The sequence below is a fragment of the Narcine bancroftii genome, chromosome 8 (genome assembly GCF_036971445.1).
Source record: "Narcine bancroftii isolate sNarBan1 chromosome 8, sNarBan1.hap1, whole genome shotgun sequence".
Classification (NCBI taxonomy): domain Eukaryota; kingdom Metazoa; phylum Chordata; class Chondrichthyes; order Torpediniformes; family Narcinidae; genus Narcine; species Narcine bancroftii.
In genome coordinates this window covers 161479010-161495744 of record NC_091476.1, presented here as the reverse complement: position 1 = coordinate 161495744, position 16735 = coordinate 161479010, and the positions used below count along the sequence as shown (strand labels likewise).

Here is a 16735-nt window from a genome sequence, read left to right as displayed (position 1 = left end):
ATATAGCAACCATATTTGGACTATATAGAGGCCCAATTAAAAAGGTGCTACTATTATAAAAAATCGAAGTGATCTCCCCAATGAAGACTTTCTTTTTTAACCCAACAAAGCCTTGATGGTGTACAGATTTATAGTTGGGGTGGGGGGGCTGTTGTGTTTTGTAAGAAAAAGTTTTAGATAACTTGAAAATGGAAAATTTTGATATGTATATTTAAGGAAAAAAACAAAAATGAAATTTTTAAAAAGGACTGAAGAACAAACAAGGTGGACTTTATTAGTACAATAATCTGGATGGTCCAGTCCAGATTATCACTTAGTGATTAAAGGGACCATTGGTCAGGTGTGCACTAATAGGCGGGCAGAGACCAACCTTGATTGGCAGGTGAAGTGACTTCTGACTATGTTCCAGGCAGAGAGGTGCCATGACCCTCCACAATTCACACTTCACATACCCATCAACTCTGATTCTCCGACCACCCAGCTGCCGTAGAGGAAATTAATAATGACTGTTTAACCTTTTGGACAGTACAACTTAGGAAAATGGGGAAAGGAAACAACTCTGGTGGAAACTTGTATAGCCATAAAGGGAGAACATTCAATTCCACACTGAAGGTGATGATTGACCCTGCCCCTCAAATCTGGTCATTGAAGTTTTGATCATCTCTACTACATACTGTGCCATTTTGGAATGGGATCCCTAATCCTTAGCACCATTCAAGTATTTTTCTTCTGCACACCTCCCAATGTTTGATTGTTTCTTGAAAAGAGTGTAATATTAACTAACAGTGAAAATCCAAAAAAAATAATGTGAACATATTTGGAACAGTTCATACATCACTTTTTTAATGTGTAGCTCAAATTTATCTCCCCAAACTACTTTGGTTGAACGTGAAACACCTGTTTATGATAGAGTGGTCAAATGCAGCAGATTTTCCATCCAGTAGAGTAAACCGTGGTCAGCATGTGACTATGGAAATAAATATGTTGATGCCATTGATTACTTTCCACAGCCCCAACTCCAACCACAGCTGGATTCTCGACGAGTAATTTATCTTGATCACAACAATTAAAAGAAAAATCAAGATTCACCATCTGGTGGGGGGATGGAGGAGACTAGTTGTGTGACGCGTCACTTGCCGCGTCCTCGCGGGGGCGGGCGGGATCCCCCTTAAATCGTCGGGTTGGCGATTTCCTGGGGCTATCCCCCCTCAGCTTAAAAGTTGCTGGAGGCACCTTTGCCCCACTAATCACACCTTGGTCGCAGGAGGGCTACCCGGGGGCTGCAGCTTAAAAGCACCTACTGTGAGATACTGAACCGGGTATGGCAGGTAAGAAATGGCTACATAGAAACCTACCCACGTTGCACTGTGGTCATTTTTTCAGTTATATGTAGAATGTAACCTTTTGTTTTAGCATTGTATCCAGACATACATGAAAAGGCTCAGGGACAAAATTAGAGGCATATTCCCAATTTCTCCTGTCAATTCAGCAAGTAGGAAGGTGGAACTGGTGACAGTGAAGTGACGTCAGCCCAGGGATGAGGTGATGTCAACCCAGGGAAGGGTTGAGGTGACGTCAGCCCAGGGAAGGGATGAGGCGACGTCAGCCCAGAGAAGGGACGGGATGACGTCAGCCCAGGGAAGGGATGAGATGACGTCAGCCCAGGGAAGGGTTGAGGCGACGTCAGCCCAGGGAAGGGACGGGATGACGTCAGCCCAGGGAAGGGATGAGGTGACGTCAGCCCAGGGAAAAGGGTTGAGGTGACGTCAGCCCAGGGATGAGCTAAGGCGTTCGCCAGTAGGGAAGGCTGCACGTTTGACAACAGGAGCATGTTCTAACCGCGGAAGGGTAAGTCGAGCCGTGTTTCATGCAGCATCTCTCGGAGGAGAATGACGATCTCAGCATCTTTTGGTCCTTCGTCGCAAGGAAACCAAGCAGGTTATGTGGAAGCTTCGCCTCCGGCTTCTCCGACCCCATCCGACGAACGTTTCGGGACCCATCCGGGAGTGCCTCGTGTATCCGAATCCTCTTCCCTCGTCCGAACCCCCAACCACGGCCCCCTCCTGGACCTCCATCCCCCCCCTCCTCCCCTGTGGCCCCTCCTGTACCTCCACCACTCCCCTCAGAGCCCCCTCCTATGACTCAAACTCCTCCCTTGGCCCTTCCTATGCTTAATCTCCTCCTCCCCTGCCCTCTCCCATGCTTCCATCCCCTCCCTCAGACCCCCACCCTATTGTGCCATCACCCCATCCCTGACCACCTGCCTCCTGTACCACCATGCCCCAAACTGACCTCCACTCTTGTACTGCCATTCCCCTCACTTACCCTCCTTCCTGTGCCACCATCCCCCCCAGTCCCCCTTCCTGTGCCACCATACCTCTCCCAGACCCCCCTTCCTGCGCCGCCACCCCCCTTCCTGCGCCGCCACCCCCCTCCTGCGCCGCCACCCCCCTCCTGCGCCGCCACCCCCCTCCTGCGCCGCCACCCCCCTCCTGCGCCGCCACCCCCCTCCTGCGCCGCCACCCCCCTCCTGCGCCGCCACCCCCCTCCTGCGCCGCCACCCCCCTCCTGCGCCGCCACCCCCCTCCTGCGCCGCCACCCCCCTCCTGCGCCGCCACCCCCCTCCTGCGCCGCCACCCCCCTCCTGCGCCGCCACCCCCCTCCTGCGCCGCCACCCCCCTCCTGCGCCGCCACCCCCCTCCTGCGCCGCCACCCCCCTCCTGCGCCGCCACCCCCCCTCCTGCGCCGCCACCCCCCTCCTGCGCCGCCACCCCCCTCCTGCGCCGCCACCCCCCTCCTGCGCCGCCACCCCCCTCCTGCGCCGCCACCCCCCTCCTGCGCCGCCACCCCCCTCCTGCGCCGCCACCCCCCTCCTGCGCCGCCACCCCCCCTCCTGCGCCGCCACCCCCCTCCTGCGCCGCCACCCCCCTCCTGCGCCGCCACCCCCCTCCTGCACCGCCACCCCCCTCCTGCGCCGCCACCCCCCTCTCTGACCCCCCCTCCTGCGATGCCACCCCCCTCTCTGACCCCCCCCTGCTGTGCTGCCACCCCTCTCCCTTTCCCTTCTCTCCATTCATCTCTCCAGGTGAGCCTCTCCCTCCTCAAGGGCCCTTCCCTGTGCCTCCATTTCTTCAATTTGCCACAGCCCCCAGCCTCTCCCTTCTGCAAGCAAGATGATTTGGAAACTCTCTTGAGTTGTAATGCCTGTATAACTGGGACTAATCTTTGTCATTCGGATCATTTTTATTTCGTACTTTGTTCAGTGGAATTGATTCCCAGTGTGCTGAATTTATAACTCATTTTGTATATTTAAATCATTTTTGTTTTAGTGAAACCTGTAATCCACTGCAATTTTCAAATAATGTACTTGATGTTAAAAGGTTTTGTTTTTAGTTTCTGTACTCATCCTTTATCATTTGAAGTTTTTTAATATTTTAACAAGAATAGTAATCAAGACACTAGATTTTTTTCCATATGGTATATTTTGAGGAAATCTGCTAATAATTTAAACTCTAAATTCATTGAGTGGAGTCATGACGTTGGGAGTATTGCAAATTCACCCCTGGCCTCTACTCATGCTGAGCAGGGTGTTTTTATTTTTGCTGTACAATCAAAATGATGCACACATAATGTTAATGTAGACAGGTTAATTTTCTCTGCTCATTACTACTCTGGAAGACTAGATGGTGCCATTTCAAAGTAGATATGTAATTAAATACCACTAAGGTCAGTCAGATGCAACCCCCAGCCTGAAATACTACTTCAAAATATTTATATCAGAGATCAGTTCAAGCCCTGCTTACAATTCTCCCATTGTCCTTAGATGCCATATGTTCATTGGATATTAGTTACTATCATTTATGGTCCTAAAGAAAGTAAATAAGGTGTCTGTTGAAAGACTCTTACATTACCCTGATTGCCCAGGACCTCTCAACTTGTCTTGCATTAAGATATTGTCCAATACCTTGGGATTTTGTGGAATTGCCAAAATTGTCTTATGCTAGCCAAAAAAGAACTATTTAAACCAGCCATTCTCAATGGGGCCCTACGAACTCCCTGGGGTGTCAGCACATTTGAGTAAGAGCCTTGACTTACTTTCACCTCGTATAAAATAAATTTTTCATTTTTTTAGGTAGTCGATAGGAGAGAAGTACAGAAGAAACCAAAACTTGACTGCTTCGCACAGAAGGGGGCACATAAACTTTGAGCACAATCGGGGTGGGGGCAGGGGAGAGATGGCCGAGAAAAGGTTGAGAATGGCTGATTTAGACGAACCTTATGTTCCAGTCATTAGTCCATCCTAGCACTCGCTGGGTTATTCTGAAGATGTGAAGAGTTTGATTCTTTTTTTTTGAAAATTTTATTTAAAAATTTTACAAGATATTACAAAAAAAGAAAATACAAGATGCAAATACAGATATATAAAAAAGAAGGAAAAGTATAAAAAATAATAATGGTGATAATAATAACCCCCCACCCCCCTCCCTCCCTCTACTAACTACATCACCTTGACTCCTTCCCTCACCCCTCGGAACCTTAAAAAATTATACATTTAAAATTAATTAATCAATGTGCCAACTCTGCATAACTCTTAAGATCAATAAACAAACAATCCAAATATAAACTCCACCTTTTAATAAAAAAAGAATAATTATTTCACAAATTGTAAGTTTATTCCACATCATTTTTCCAAGTTATCACTATACATTTTCTTGCAACCACCAACCCTAACTGCAAAAATGCCAATTGTGGCTTATCAACCAATCCCAAAGTAACAGCATTTATATATCCCAATAAACACATCATTGAATTCATTTGCAAATCGATAGTAAATAAATCTCTCAAAAATTTAATAACTTTTCCCCAAAAAAGTTTAACTTTCTTACATGTCCATGCACAAAAGTACCTGTCTTTTCTCCACATCTAAAACACAAATCTGTTGGACTAAATCCATATTTATTCAACTTCCCAGGAGTCAAATATAATTGATGAATAAAATTATAATTAATTTTGTAACACTATCCATACACATATTTAACCATTCCTCCCAAGACAATTCAATATCTAAATCTTTCTCCCATTTCTCTTTTATCCTATCTATCCTAACTTTGCTTGCAACAACTTTACATATCTGATATAAATCCTTTCATGTCCTTGCCAACCATTAAAATCTCAAACTTAGATTGACTTGGTAAAATTAATTCCTTACCAAATTGTATTTGCAAAAAATCTCGAACTTGATTATAAGCTAAAATAGAATTTGCAGAAATACCAAATTTCTCTTGTAATCTATTAAATGTAGAAAATTTACCTACCTCAAAACAATCTTGTATAATACTAATTCCTTTCAATTTCCAATTTTTTAAATAAGGACTATTTAAAGAAAATAGAATTAATTTATTCTAATACAACGGTGATTTAATCGAAATTTTCCCTTTAGAACCTGTAAGCTGATCCTTCTTAGACCAAATATCCAATATATGTCTTAATACTGGTAAATTATATTTTTGTAACAACAAAGGATTCTATTTATAAATAAATTGACTCTTTTTTTCGAAAATTTGATCCAACTCAACTTTAGCCCAGATTGTTGAACATCAAACAACCTATTAATGAATTTCAACTGTGCTGCTTCATAATGATTTTGAAAATTTGGTAATTGAAGTCCTCCCCATTCATACTGCCACATTAATTTATGCATAGAGACCCTAGATAATTTACCCTTACATAAAAATAATCAAATTACTTTATTTAATTATTTAAAAAATTTCTTCGGAATCCCACATGGAATAGATTTAAAAAGATATTGTATACGAGGATACAATTTACAATTTACTCTCCCAATTAAAGTTAATGGCAAATCTTTTCATTTCTGTAAATCAGTTTTAATCTTATTCAACAAAGGCATATAATTCAAAATATATAAGTCCTGATAATCTTTATTAACAATAACTCCTAAATATTTAATCTTATCAGACCATTTAAATTTAGTAATGTCTACAATCTAAATAATCCTAATTTGATATCGGCAATGTTTCACTCTTCTCCCAGTTAACCTTATAACCTGACAGTATGCCATATTGATGTAATAAATTTTGCAGCATCCTCAAAGATTCTTTAGGATATGTTAGATATATTAAAACATCATCAACAAACAAATTAATCTTCTATTCTTGTTCACCTACTTTAATACCTTTAGTATCAAAATTTTGCCTAACAGCTAGAGCTAAAAGTTCTATTACCAATGCAAACAACGCTGGTAAAAGAGGACAACCTTGCCTAGTTGATCGAGATAGGGTAAAAGCCGATGAAATCAGACCATTCATCATTATTTGTGCTGTAGGATTAGTATATAAAGCTTTAACCCAAGTAGTGAAAGTCGGTCCAAATCGAAATTTTTCTAAAACCCTAAATAAAAATTTCCACTCAAGCCTATCAAAAGCCTTTTCCGCATCTAATGGCACTATCATTGGTTGATTAGCTTGCTGTCTAGCAGAATTAATTATAGAAATCAATTTAGTGACATTATCAACTGTGTATCGACCCTTTATAAGTCCAGCTTGATCAACATGTACTAATTTTGGAAAATAATTAGCCAAACTGTTGGCTAATACTTTTGCAACAATTTTATAACCTACATTTAATAACGATATTGGTCGATAAGAAGACACTTTTAATGGATCTCTATCTTTCTTTGGAATAACAGTCATCAACGCCTTCGAAAACGATTCTGGAAATGAACCCATCTCAGTTGCCTGCTTCAAAACTTCCATATAAACCAGAAACAATAAATCATTAAATTCTTTAAAAGATTCTAAATCCATCTTCACCCCGGGACTTTCCTCTCAACATTGATTGCAATGCTTCCTTTAATTTCAATTCCATAAAAGGATAATCTAAATCATTAACAGTATTTTGTCTACTTTCAGATGTATACAATTCGTTATAAAATTTTTTAAATTCCTCATTAATTTCCTGAGGTTTATAAGTAATTTCTGAATCTTTCCTAATTGCATTAATTGTTCTTGATGCTTGTTCCATTTTTAATAGCCAAGCCAAAACCTTTCACCTAACTCATAATAATGCTGTTTCAATCTTTGAATCATTTTTTCATATTTATATGATTGCAATATATATCATAATTTTAATTTAGATAAATGGATCTTATTATCTTCAGTAGAATTTTTCTTCTAACTCTTCAATTTCTTTTTCCAAATTTTGACTTTCAATCAAGTATTGTCTTTTAACTCTAGCTGTATATCTAATGATCTGACCTCTCAAATATGCTTTTAAAGCATCTCATAAAACAAATTTACTTTGTACTGAATCTTGATTCATTTGTAAATAAAAAATAATTTGTTCCCTAATCTATTTAATAAACTCAGATCTTTTTAATAACATCTCATTCAATCTCCAACAATGAGGAGGTATTTGCTATCTTCTCAGTGCCCAAACAAGAAGCCAACAACGAGTTATCAGACAATGTTCTACTTTTATACTCTGCTTGTATAAATCTACCTTGCAAATGAGCTGAAACTAAAAATAAATCAATTCTAGAAAATGAATTATGCCGTGCCGAATGAAAGGAGTAATCTTTCTCAGTAGGGTTCAATTTTCTTCATATTTCCACCAAATTTAAATCCTTCATTACCTCAGTAATTCTCTTTGCCATTTTAGTTCTCTTCAAAGTCTTTGGAGATTTATCCAACAAAGGATCGAGACAACAATTAAAGTCCCTTCCCACTAAAATATTTCCAGTTGATTGGTTCAAATTTTAAAAAGTATCTGTAATAAATACTTCATCATCCTCATTCAGTGCATAAACATTCATCAAAGTCCAGGCTTCGGAAAAAAATTTACAAAAATCCTACCAGCATTAACAAAAAAGGAATCCAAAATAAATGGTACTTTCTTATTTATCAAAATGGCTACTCCTCTGGTCTTAGAATTAAAAGATGAAGCAATCACATGTCCTACCCAATCTCTTTTGAATTTCAAATGTTCCTTCTCAGTTAAGTGAGTTTCTTGCAAAAATACTATATCCACCCTCAACTTTTTAATATAATCCAGTACACATTTCCATTTTATCGGATGATTTAATCCCTTAACATTAAATGTCGCAAAATTCAAATTGTTCATTATCACCTATAGAGTGGCACTTAACAAAATTTACTCTTACAATTAAACTGGCTCCGCCTCTAAACTAATAAAAATCCCCTAAAAAAGGAAAAACAAACAACAAAAACTCCCCCCCCCCCCCACTTACTAACTTAACAATCGAATACAATCACAAAAATTCCCCTCCTCCCTCCCAAACTGCTAAGCAAACCCACTCGTCGACCGGGTGTGGTCGATACCACTAGAGGCAGATTACTTTGAATTCAGTGGGTCATCGACCTCTCCCCGGCGAGACTTCTAAAAGAAAATAGAAAAAAAATCATAAACTTATTGTCCAGACTGCTTTATAATGTCTTCCACCACATCAATCAGCTGTAACATCTCCATCTTCTGCAATTCACTCCCATTTCCATTCTTGGCTTTAGAAACATTGACTGCTGGCTTCTTGGAAAGATCAAAACTCAACTAGTTATCTGGTAAAGAATTAGCAAAGGTTAAAACATCTTGAGCTTTCTCAAAAAATTGATATTGAGATGGCCCATAAAACACTTTCAGAACAGCAGGATATCTAAATGCCGACCTCTAACCCTTCTTCCACAACACCGACTTGGCTTGATTAAACTCCTTACATCACTGTATAACCTCCTGACAAATCGTGTAAAAGAAAACTCTACTACCTCGAACCATTATTGGATTCTGATCAATTTGGGCTTTCTGCACCGCAAGATGCAAAATCGACTCCCGATCTTGATATCTTAAATAACTAATTAAAACTGCTCTTGGAGGTTGTCCTGGAAAAGGTTTTCTTCTTAACGCTTGATAAGCCCTATCCAATTCCAATCTATCAGGAAACACTTCCACCCCTAATATTTCTGGAATCCATTTACGAAAAAATTTCGTAGGGTCTTGACCTTCAAAGTCCTCCAGAAGTCCAACTATCTTTACATTATTCCTTCAACTTTGATTTTCCAAAGAATCAATTTTTTGCATAAACAAATTCTTTTGCATATCCCACCCAGATACTGATTCTTCCACTTGATCCATTCTATCTTCCACATTCTTGCATCTTTCCTGTACTTCATCCACCACAATCAAACATTTATTAAGATCTTCTTTCATAGCTGCAATTTCTCCACGCACATCTGAAATTTTACTTTTTAACATCCACAAGTTGTTCATCAACATTATGAAAACCAGTGGTTATACAAGTCATAATATTTTCATTCTGTTTTGTTAACTCCTCAAACATTGTAACCACATTAGGTCCAGGTGAAGGATTAGAAGTAGGTGAAGTAGCAGACTTAAAAGGAGAAGCCATTTTTGTAGTTCTGGGCCTACCTTCCATTGCTTCAGCTGTCATTAACAATAACTCTTGATCTTCTTCGTCCAAATATTCAATTTGTTCTTCTTCTTCATCTTCAGGTACCAAAATATCCTCTCTAGTCACCATGCTGCGCATTGAACCCTATCCAACGTCGGGCCAACTTCTTCAGCTCGACGTGGAGCAGGTCCCCCCGCAGCCCGAAATTGATCCAGGACTTCAGGGAAACGCGACGTTGGGCGCATGCTCATTGGGCCCATTGCATAGTAGCAAGCGCTAGCAGGCACATCGGCACCCACTAACTAGAAACCATATATTGTTGCTTCCCTGTGCTACCCTGCTCGGCTCACCCCTCTCCCCAGCTACGCTGACGATGCTGTTTCCAGGGACGTCCTGGCTGATGTCGGCACCATCTTTGATTGATCGAATCCCTAGAGACAGCGATCTTCTTTCAAATTGATCCAGGGACTTCCTCTGCCGCTTAGGTTCCATACCTAATTGATCCTGGTGCATCTCCTGGTCAGTAGGCCAAGATTTTTCACTTTTTCCAACAACTTTAATAACTAATTTCTTCTGCTTCTGATCTTTTTCTTTCTTCATTTCTTGCAGCCCCAACACTTAATAATACGTCTAATTAAGTTTTTAACTTTTAAACAGTTTATATAACTCTGGTATTAATCAGTCCTTCCAGGGAGAGACAGAACTCATGTCTTGGTTCTACGCCATCTTGCCACGCCACGCCCCCCCCCCCCCCCCCCCCCCCCCAAGAGTTTGATTCTTGCTACCTTTTGAGCCTGTGAATTCCGGGCTTCTGATGTTCTGTGGTTAACAATTTTTCATTTTCACCTCTAATTTTTCTGGGGCCTGTAAATATATGGTTTCTAGTTAGTGACCTCTCTGCTCAAGGAAATATGTTCTTATTCCCCTATTTGGGAACTTCCGTTTTAGAAAAACACTTAGCCTCTCCTGATCCCTAACTGGGAAGAGTTTCATTTAGATTTGTAATTAAATGGCGCATAAGATATTATCACTAAATTTAAAAAAAGGTAAAACTGATCCAATTGCGATGATCGCTACTTAAATTCAAACCTCAGTTAAGATGATAGGCAAATTCCAAAATCTGGGACTAAACACCCCACTGGGTAATTAGATCCTAGATTTCCTCACCTTTCAGATCACAATTAGTGAGGGTTGGTAAGAACATTTTCTCCACAATCTCTATCAGTATTAGAGCACCACAGCACTGTGTTCTTAACCCCACTCTACTCAATGTACATCTACAACTGTATGATAACAACACCATCTACCAATTTGCTGACACAACCACTGTGGTGAGCTGTATAAAAAGGGCTAATGATTCAGGAAAAAAGGAGGGAGATTGTTACTAGTACACCATTCAGCCAAGTTTTCAATGTCACCAAAACCAAGGAGCAGATTATAGACTTCAGGAAAGGAAAACCAGAGGTGCACAATACAGTGATGTTTGGGGGATCCGAGTTGGCGAGGGTAAGCAAATTTAAATTCCTGAAGTCACTCAGAGGACATCTCCTGGACCCAACACACTAATGTCATCATGAAGAAAGCACCTCAGGAGTTTGCACAGGTTTGGAATGACATTGAATACCTTGGGAAACTTCTGTAGATGTGCAGTAGAAAGTATGCTGACTGACTGCATCATGGTCTGATATGGGGTCACCTGTGTGGAAAGACTGCAAAAGGTAATGGACACAGCACAGTACATGACAGGCAAAACTGTCCCCACCATCAAGAAAACTACCGTTGGAGACCAGCAGTAATCATCAAGGATCCATACTGCCATCAGGAAAGTGGTATAGACTCGTACCACCAAGTTCAGGAATGGTTGCTATCCCTCGACCAGCAACAAACTCAATCAGAAACCCATTTAAGGACTCTTACTTAGCACATTATTTATTATTGAACATTAATTTTTCTTCTATAATGCAGTTTTTTTTAACCTTTCTCTCTTTTATATACGTATCTTGACAATTTGTAATTTTTCCTTTGCCTTGTGTAATTGATTGTAATTGCAATACATTTTTGTGTTCTTAGCCCCCTGCTCTTCTCACTGTACACCTATGAGTGTGTGACTCAGTTCAACAACAACGCCATCTACAAATTCACTGATGATACCATGGTAGAGGGTTGTATAAAAAGGGACAATCAGTCAGCGTACAGGAGGGAAATTGAAAACTTGGCTGAATGGTGCACCATCAACAACCTTGCACTCAATGTCATCAAAACTAAGGAGCTGATTGTTGACTTCAGGAAGAGAAAACCAGAGGTGGACGATCCAATGATCATTGAGGGATTAGAGCTGGAGAGGGTGAGCAGATAGTAAGTTGTTGGGAGTCACTATCTTGAAGGATCTTTCCTGGACCCAACACACAAATGGCATCATGGCCTCTTCTTCCCATGGAGTTTGTGAAAGCTTGGTATGACAATGGAAACCAAGGCAAATTTTTACAGATGTGTAGTGGACAATGTGCTGACCAGCTGCATCATGGTTAGGTATGAGGACACCAATACCTCTGAGTGGAAATCTCTACAAAAGGTAGTGGACACAGCCCAGGACATCACAGGAAAAACCCTCCCCACCCTTGGAAACATCTCCAAATCCAGAATCAGAATTAATTGTCACAAAAAATCTAGAAGAAATTCTGCCGTTGGAGAGTAGTAGCAATCATCAATGATCCGCATCACCCAGCACAGTCTTTTCTCATTGCTACAATAAGGAATGAAGAAAAGGTGCCAAACAATTTGCACCACCAAGTTCAGGAATAGCTGCTACCCCTCCACTATCAGACTCCTCAACAACAAACTCAATGGGATGGGTGGGGGGGGGGTGGTTGTAGGAGTTTAGTGTGGTTTTTGTAATATACATTAAAAATATCATATATGTATTTTGTCCTTCCTAAATTGTAACTATTATTGTACGTTTAACATATCATGATTTAATAAAAAAACACAACAAACTCAAATTTAAGGACTCTTTTGCATTTCATTGATTCTTTTCTCTCTGTATTGCAGTCAGTTTGTTTACATTTCTTTATTTGTTTAGATGTGTACATTGAGTAGTTTTTTTTGCACTACCAATAAGTGGTAATTCTGCCTCACCTGCAGGAAAAACACATACACACACACTCTCTCTCTCTCTCTCTCTCTCTTATTGGATAACATGGCACTTGTCCAAAACCAGAATAAGTGGCATGTTCCTTGTAAACATCTGTCTCTGACCCTGTACATCAGGGTTGATTATTTATTTTACAAAATAATATTCTTGCTATAGAAAATCAAACATTACAGCATAGAACAGGCCCTTCACCCCACAATGTTGTGCCAAGTTTTGTAAGCCTACTCAACATACAACAATCTAACTTTACCTACCTCATACCCATAACTCTCTGTTTTTCTTACATCCATATGCTTATCTAAGAGCCTATTATGCTAACCTCCACCAGCGTCCCTGGCATTGCATTCTAGGCACCTACCATAGCTAAGGTTGTGCTGACATTTTTTGTATGTGTCCCTGTAGGTATCCCATTTGATGTATGTGTGGTAACACCATGTCATTGCCGCTGCTTGACGAAGCTGCAATTGTGCCTGGGACTGAACGGGAGACAGCAGTGGTAAGGAATGTGTTCTCCAGCTTTGACTATCATTTGTATAGTGGCAATGTTTGCTGGAATCTAATTTTGAGACACATCTATAATATAGTTTGTCAGAATCCCTTGAAGAAATCTTCATTATAGCATTTCTTCAGAACCTATGGCTTAATTAAAATAATATAGGCAATGGCTGGTGTAACTTTTTAGCTTCAAGCTAGAACTTGGCATACAATATTCCAGGTGTAGTCATTCAGGTCATCTCAGTATAGGAAGGATATGATTGCAATGTGGAAGATGCAGAGGAGCTTCTACAAGATGTTATCTGCATTGGAATATTTCAGTGATAAGAAGGGATTGGATAAGATGGTTTAATTCTCTTTCCCATGACATGCATAGGCTTTAGGTGGGAGAGTTAAAGATCTGAGGGGGGATTATTTTCACATAGAAAATTACTGGAGTCAGGAATGCACTATCTGAAGAGATTATGGAGGCAGATACTCACTCAAAATGGATGAAGCATCTATCATGTACTTGAGTTGCTAAGGCAGATAAACAAATTCATGTAGATAGGCAGTTTGATATGGTGGCTGAAGTTCCTTTGTCCTTGCTGTGTGACTTGCAAACTTCAAAAACAAAAAAGAAGCTCTATTTATTTATCTGAACACTATTCCAAAGTAGAAGTCTGAAAATCTGGACGATTTGGGGATTGGATTCGGCCTGAATTTCCTGATTTTTTTTTTTTTTCCGGATTCTTGGGCAATGTTTTTAAAATTGAAATTTAAGGAGGAATAAAGAAGAGTTGAACAGGTAAATTTTGATTACTGTATGCCTCATTTATCAAAGCAAGTATTTTTAGAGAAAAATAACCTCAATACTTGGCAAAAAGTAAGCAAATATTTTTCACTTAGAAAAAAAGCAGGTAATGCTTGAAATTGTTTAACAATGAACATTGTAAACAATAAATACAGTTTACAAATGAAAGCAGAAGTCATTTCATACAAATCAATTATTTATTTTTAGTTTATTAACAAAACTCTCTCACATAAAACTCAAAGTAAAAAAAAAACCCAAATAAATATTTGTTCCTTCTTTTCTGCAACCTCTGTAGTGCCTGCTCCAGCGTTTGTGACTGGAACACTTACAGCTTGAGATTACTTTTGTCTGATGTAAATTTTTTCTTTCAGCAATTTTATTGTAAACTCAGATGAGGCAGTAAATTCTAGAATTTTATTCTATGCCTTTTTTATATTTTAAATTATAGACTTTCTGATGTTGTATGTTTCCATTGGAACACTATTGCTACAAGATGTTACTGCATTAGAATATTTCAGTGATAAACGTTCTATTTTACGTTTGGCAACTCAATTTCAATGTGTTATTTCTCTTCACACCACGAAGTTTATCTACTTGAGGATCCATTTTTATTGGTTTGTAAATACGTATGTTGTATATGGTAAATGGAAAGAGTAAGACACAATATTATAGCGTTGCCACTGATTGAATGCTCGTTTCGGTGACACTTAAGCATGCACACAAAAGCCTGCTAAATTTAAAAAGTTTTGAGTTTTCAAAAACTCTGGATTCTCAGGTGGCCCAGATTTCCGGCATCCAGATTTTTGCACTTCTACAGTATTCGCAAGGGGACAAACGAGAGATTGCAGATGCTGGAATCTGGAGTAAAACTTAATCTGCTGGAGAAACTCACCAGATCATGATGAAGGACTCCAGCCCAAACTGTGATCTTCCACTGATGCTGCTCGATCCATTGGGTTCCTCCAGATTGTATGCTGCTTACATTCACAAGTCAGGAATAGCTGGAGGGAATTTATTAAAACATCACCCTTCTGATGTCACATAGCTGATTGCCATCTTGTCTTGTTTCTTCTTTCTTCCATCTTCCAAATTAGAAGTAGAGCAAAAACTTGCTAATACTTTAATTGTTGCTTAAAATTTTATCTAATTTTTTTTTGTTCTTAAAGATGACTGTTTGTAGTTTGATATCCAAATCTACATTTTTGCAAAGTATGTCTGGTTGATCGCAAATGATACCTCACCAGTGGGAGTGACGGTTATTACCATCCTCTTTAGTTAATTTGAAATACTGCCTCACAAAATGAGACAACCATAGTCATTTGGTGTTTGAAATTATTTTATTAGATCAAATCATTTTTAATGATTTTACATTGCTGTTAATTAATACTTTATATTATTGACTGTTCATATTGTGTTTCACAGGTGATATTCCTGCATGGACTTGGAGATAGTGGGTAAGCTTGTCAGGTGAAAAATCTAATTGCAGTAACAGAAAACATTAAATATTGTGAATATTATGAGGAAATGCAGTTACTCCTTGCATTTTGAAGTTTATTGAGCATTCAATACAATACAGTTTTGAAGTGTTATTTATCTTTATTTCTCCTGATGCAGACTGTTTTCCACAAAAATCCCTTCCATTTGAAAGATTGTTAAATATTATCATGAGTAGAATGTGCCCTTGAAGTAGAATGATAGTGATTTTCTTCATTGCAAAACCAATACAAAGAAACGTATTGTATTTGTCATTTAGAATTTGATTTTTTTTTGGCTCAGCAACATTATGCTACAGCTCATTGGACCATGTGTGCCTTGAGGTTCAGATTCATTACTTAATACTCAGAAATTTTATTCTTGATGGAATATTTCACAAATGATTTTTTAACGGCCAGGGATGAATTGAATTGTTTGCCACTTGTGCCAAGATCCAGTGAAAATCTCTGCTTTGTGTGCTATCCAGGCAAGTCAGTCCATGCTTCAGTACAGTACAGGGTGCAGTTTACAATAAGGCAAATAATAGCAGTATAAAGGCAAGGTGCAGGGTATAAGAGGAAGGTCGATTAAAACATTGGACAGCCATTGCCCTTGATCAATAAGGGATCCATATAAGAATCTGTTAACCTCAGGAAAGAATCTGTCCTTGAATCTTGAACAAGTCCTTAGTTTTTTGAAACTCGTATATCTTATGCCCAATGGAAGTGTGAAGGACAAAATGTGACCAGAGCAGAAGGTGTAGACAGTCAATGAAAAGGAGATTGATTTCCATGATGTCCTGAGCAGTGTGAACAACTCTCCGCAGTTTCTTTTGGTCTTGGTTCACGTACAAAGCTGTGATAAATTCAGATAGAATACTTTCTACGGTGCATCTGTATTTGTATATATATTTTTAATTGGTAAGAGGTCTCAGGAACAGGCCAAATTTCCTTGTGCTTCTGAGGAAGTGGTCATTGGTGTTTTTTCTTGGTCGTAGCATTGACCTGATTAGTGACTGCTGTCAATAAGATAAAATCATTATTCAAACTGGAAAACAACAAATCGTTGCAGTAAGTGATCAATACAGGTTCAGTTATTTGTTCTCCTCTGATTGTATATGATGTAAAAAAACGGTAATTTATTATTTTACTATCTGACCCTTTAGAAATCCTAATGGTTTGGCATATGGATCACCAAGTGATATTTTCAATTTCTATCCACTGGGACTCAACTTCCAATGCTCCCTTGAAGTTTACTGAAATTTTACTTTTTTATCACTTCACTTTTTATAAAAAGTGCATTAACTATTAACAGTAGTATAAATACTATCTGATAATCATAAAATCCACCGAAGACCCAAGCGTGCCAATTTAATGGAGTTTTA

General features: G+C 39.3%; 1 protein-coding gene across 6 annotated transcripts in view; it reads left to right on the top strand.

Annotated features, from left to right (window-relative positions):
- Window positions 1–1732: 1732 nt before the first annotated feature.
- The window catches only part of lypla2 (lysophospholipase 2), a 28285-nt gene continuing 13282 nt past the window's right edge, over window positions 1733–16735 (top strand). For 2 of the 6 annotated variants that reach the window (XM_069895719.1, XM_069895716.1), the window contains exons 1-3: window positions 1733–1848; window positions 12993–13086; window positions 15301–15332. In XM_069895719.1, coding sequence (XP_069751820.1) covers window positions 13009–13086; window positions 15301–15332 — 110 coding nt within the window. In that variant the 5' untranslated portion in view covers window positions 1733–1848; window positions 12993–13008. The other 4 variants (XM_069895721.1, XM_069895720.1, XM_069895717.1 and 1 more) reach the window with 3 other exon arrangements.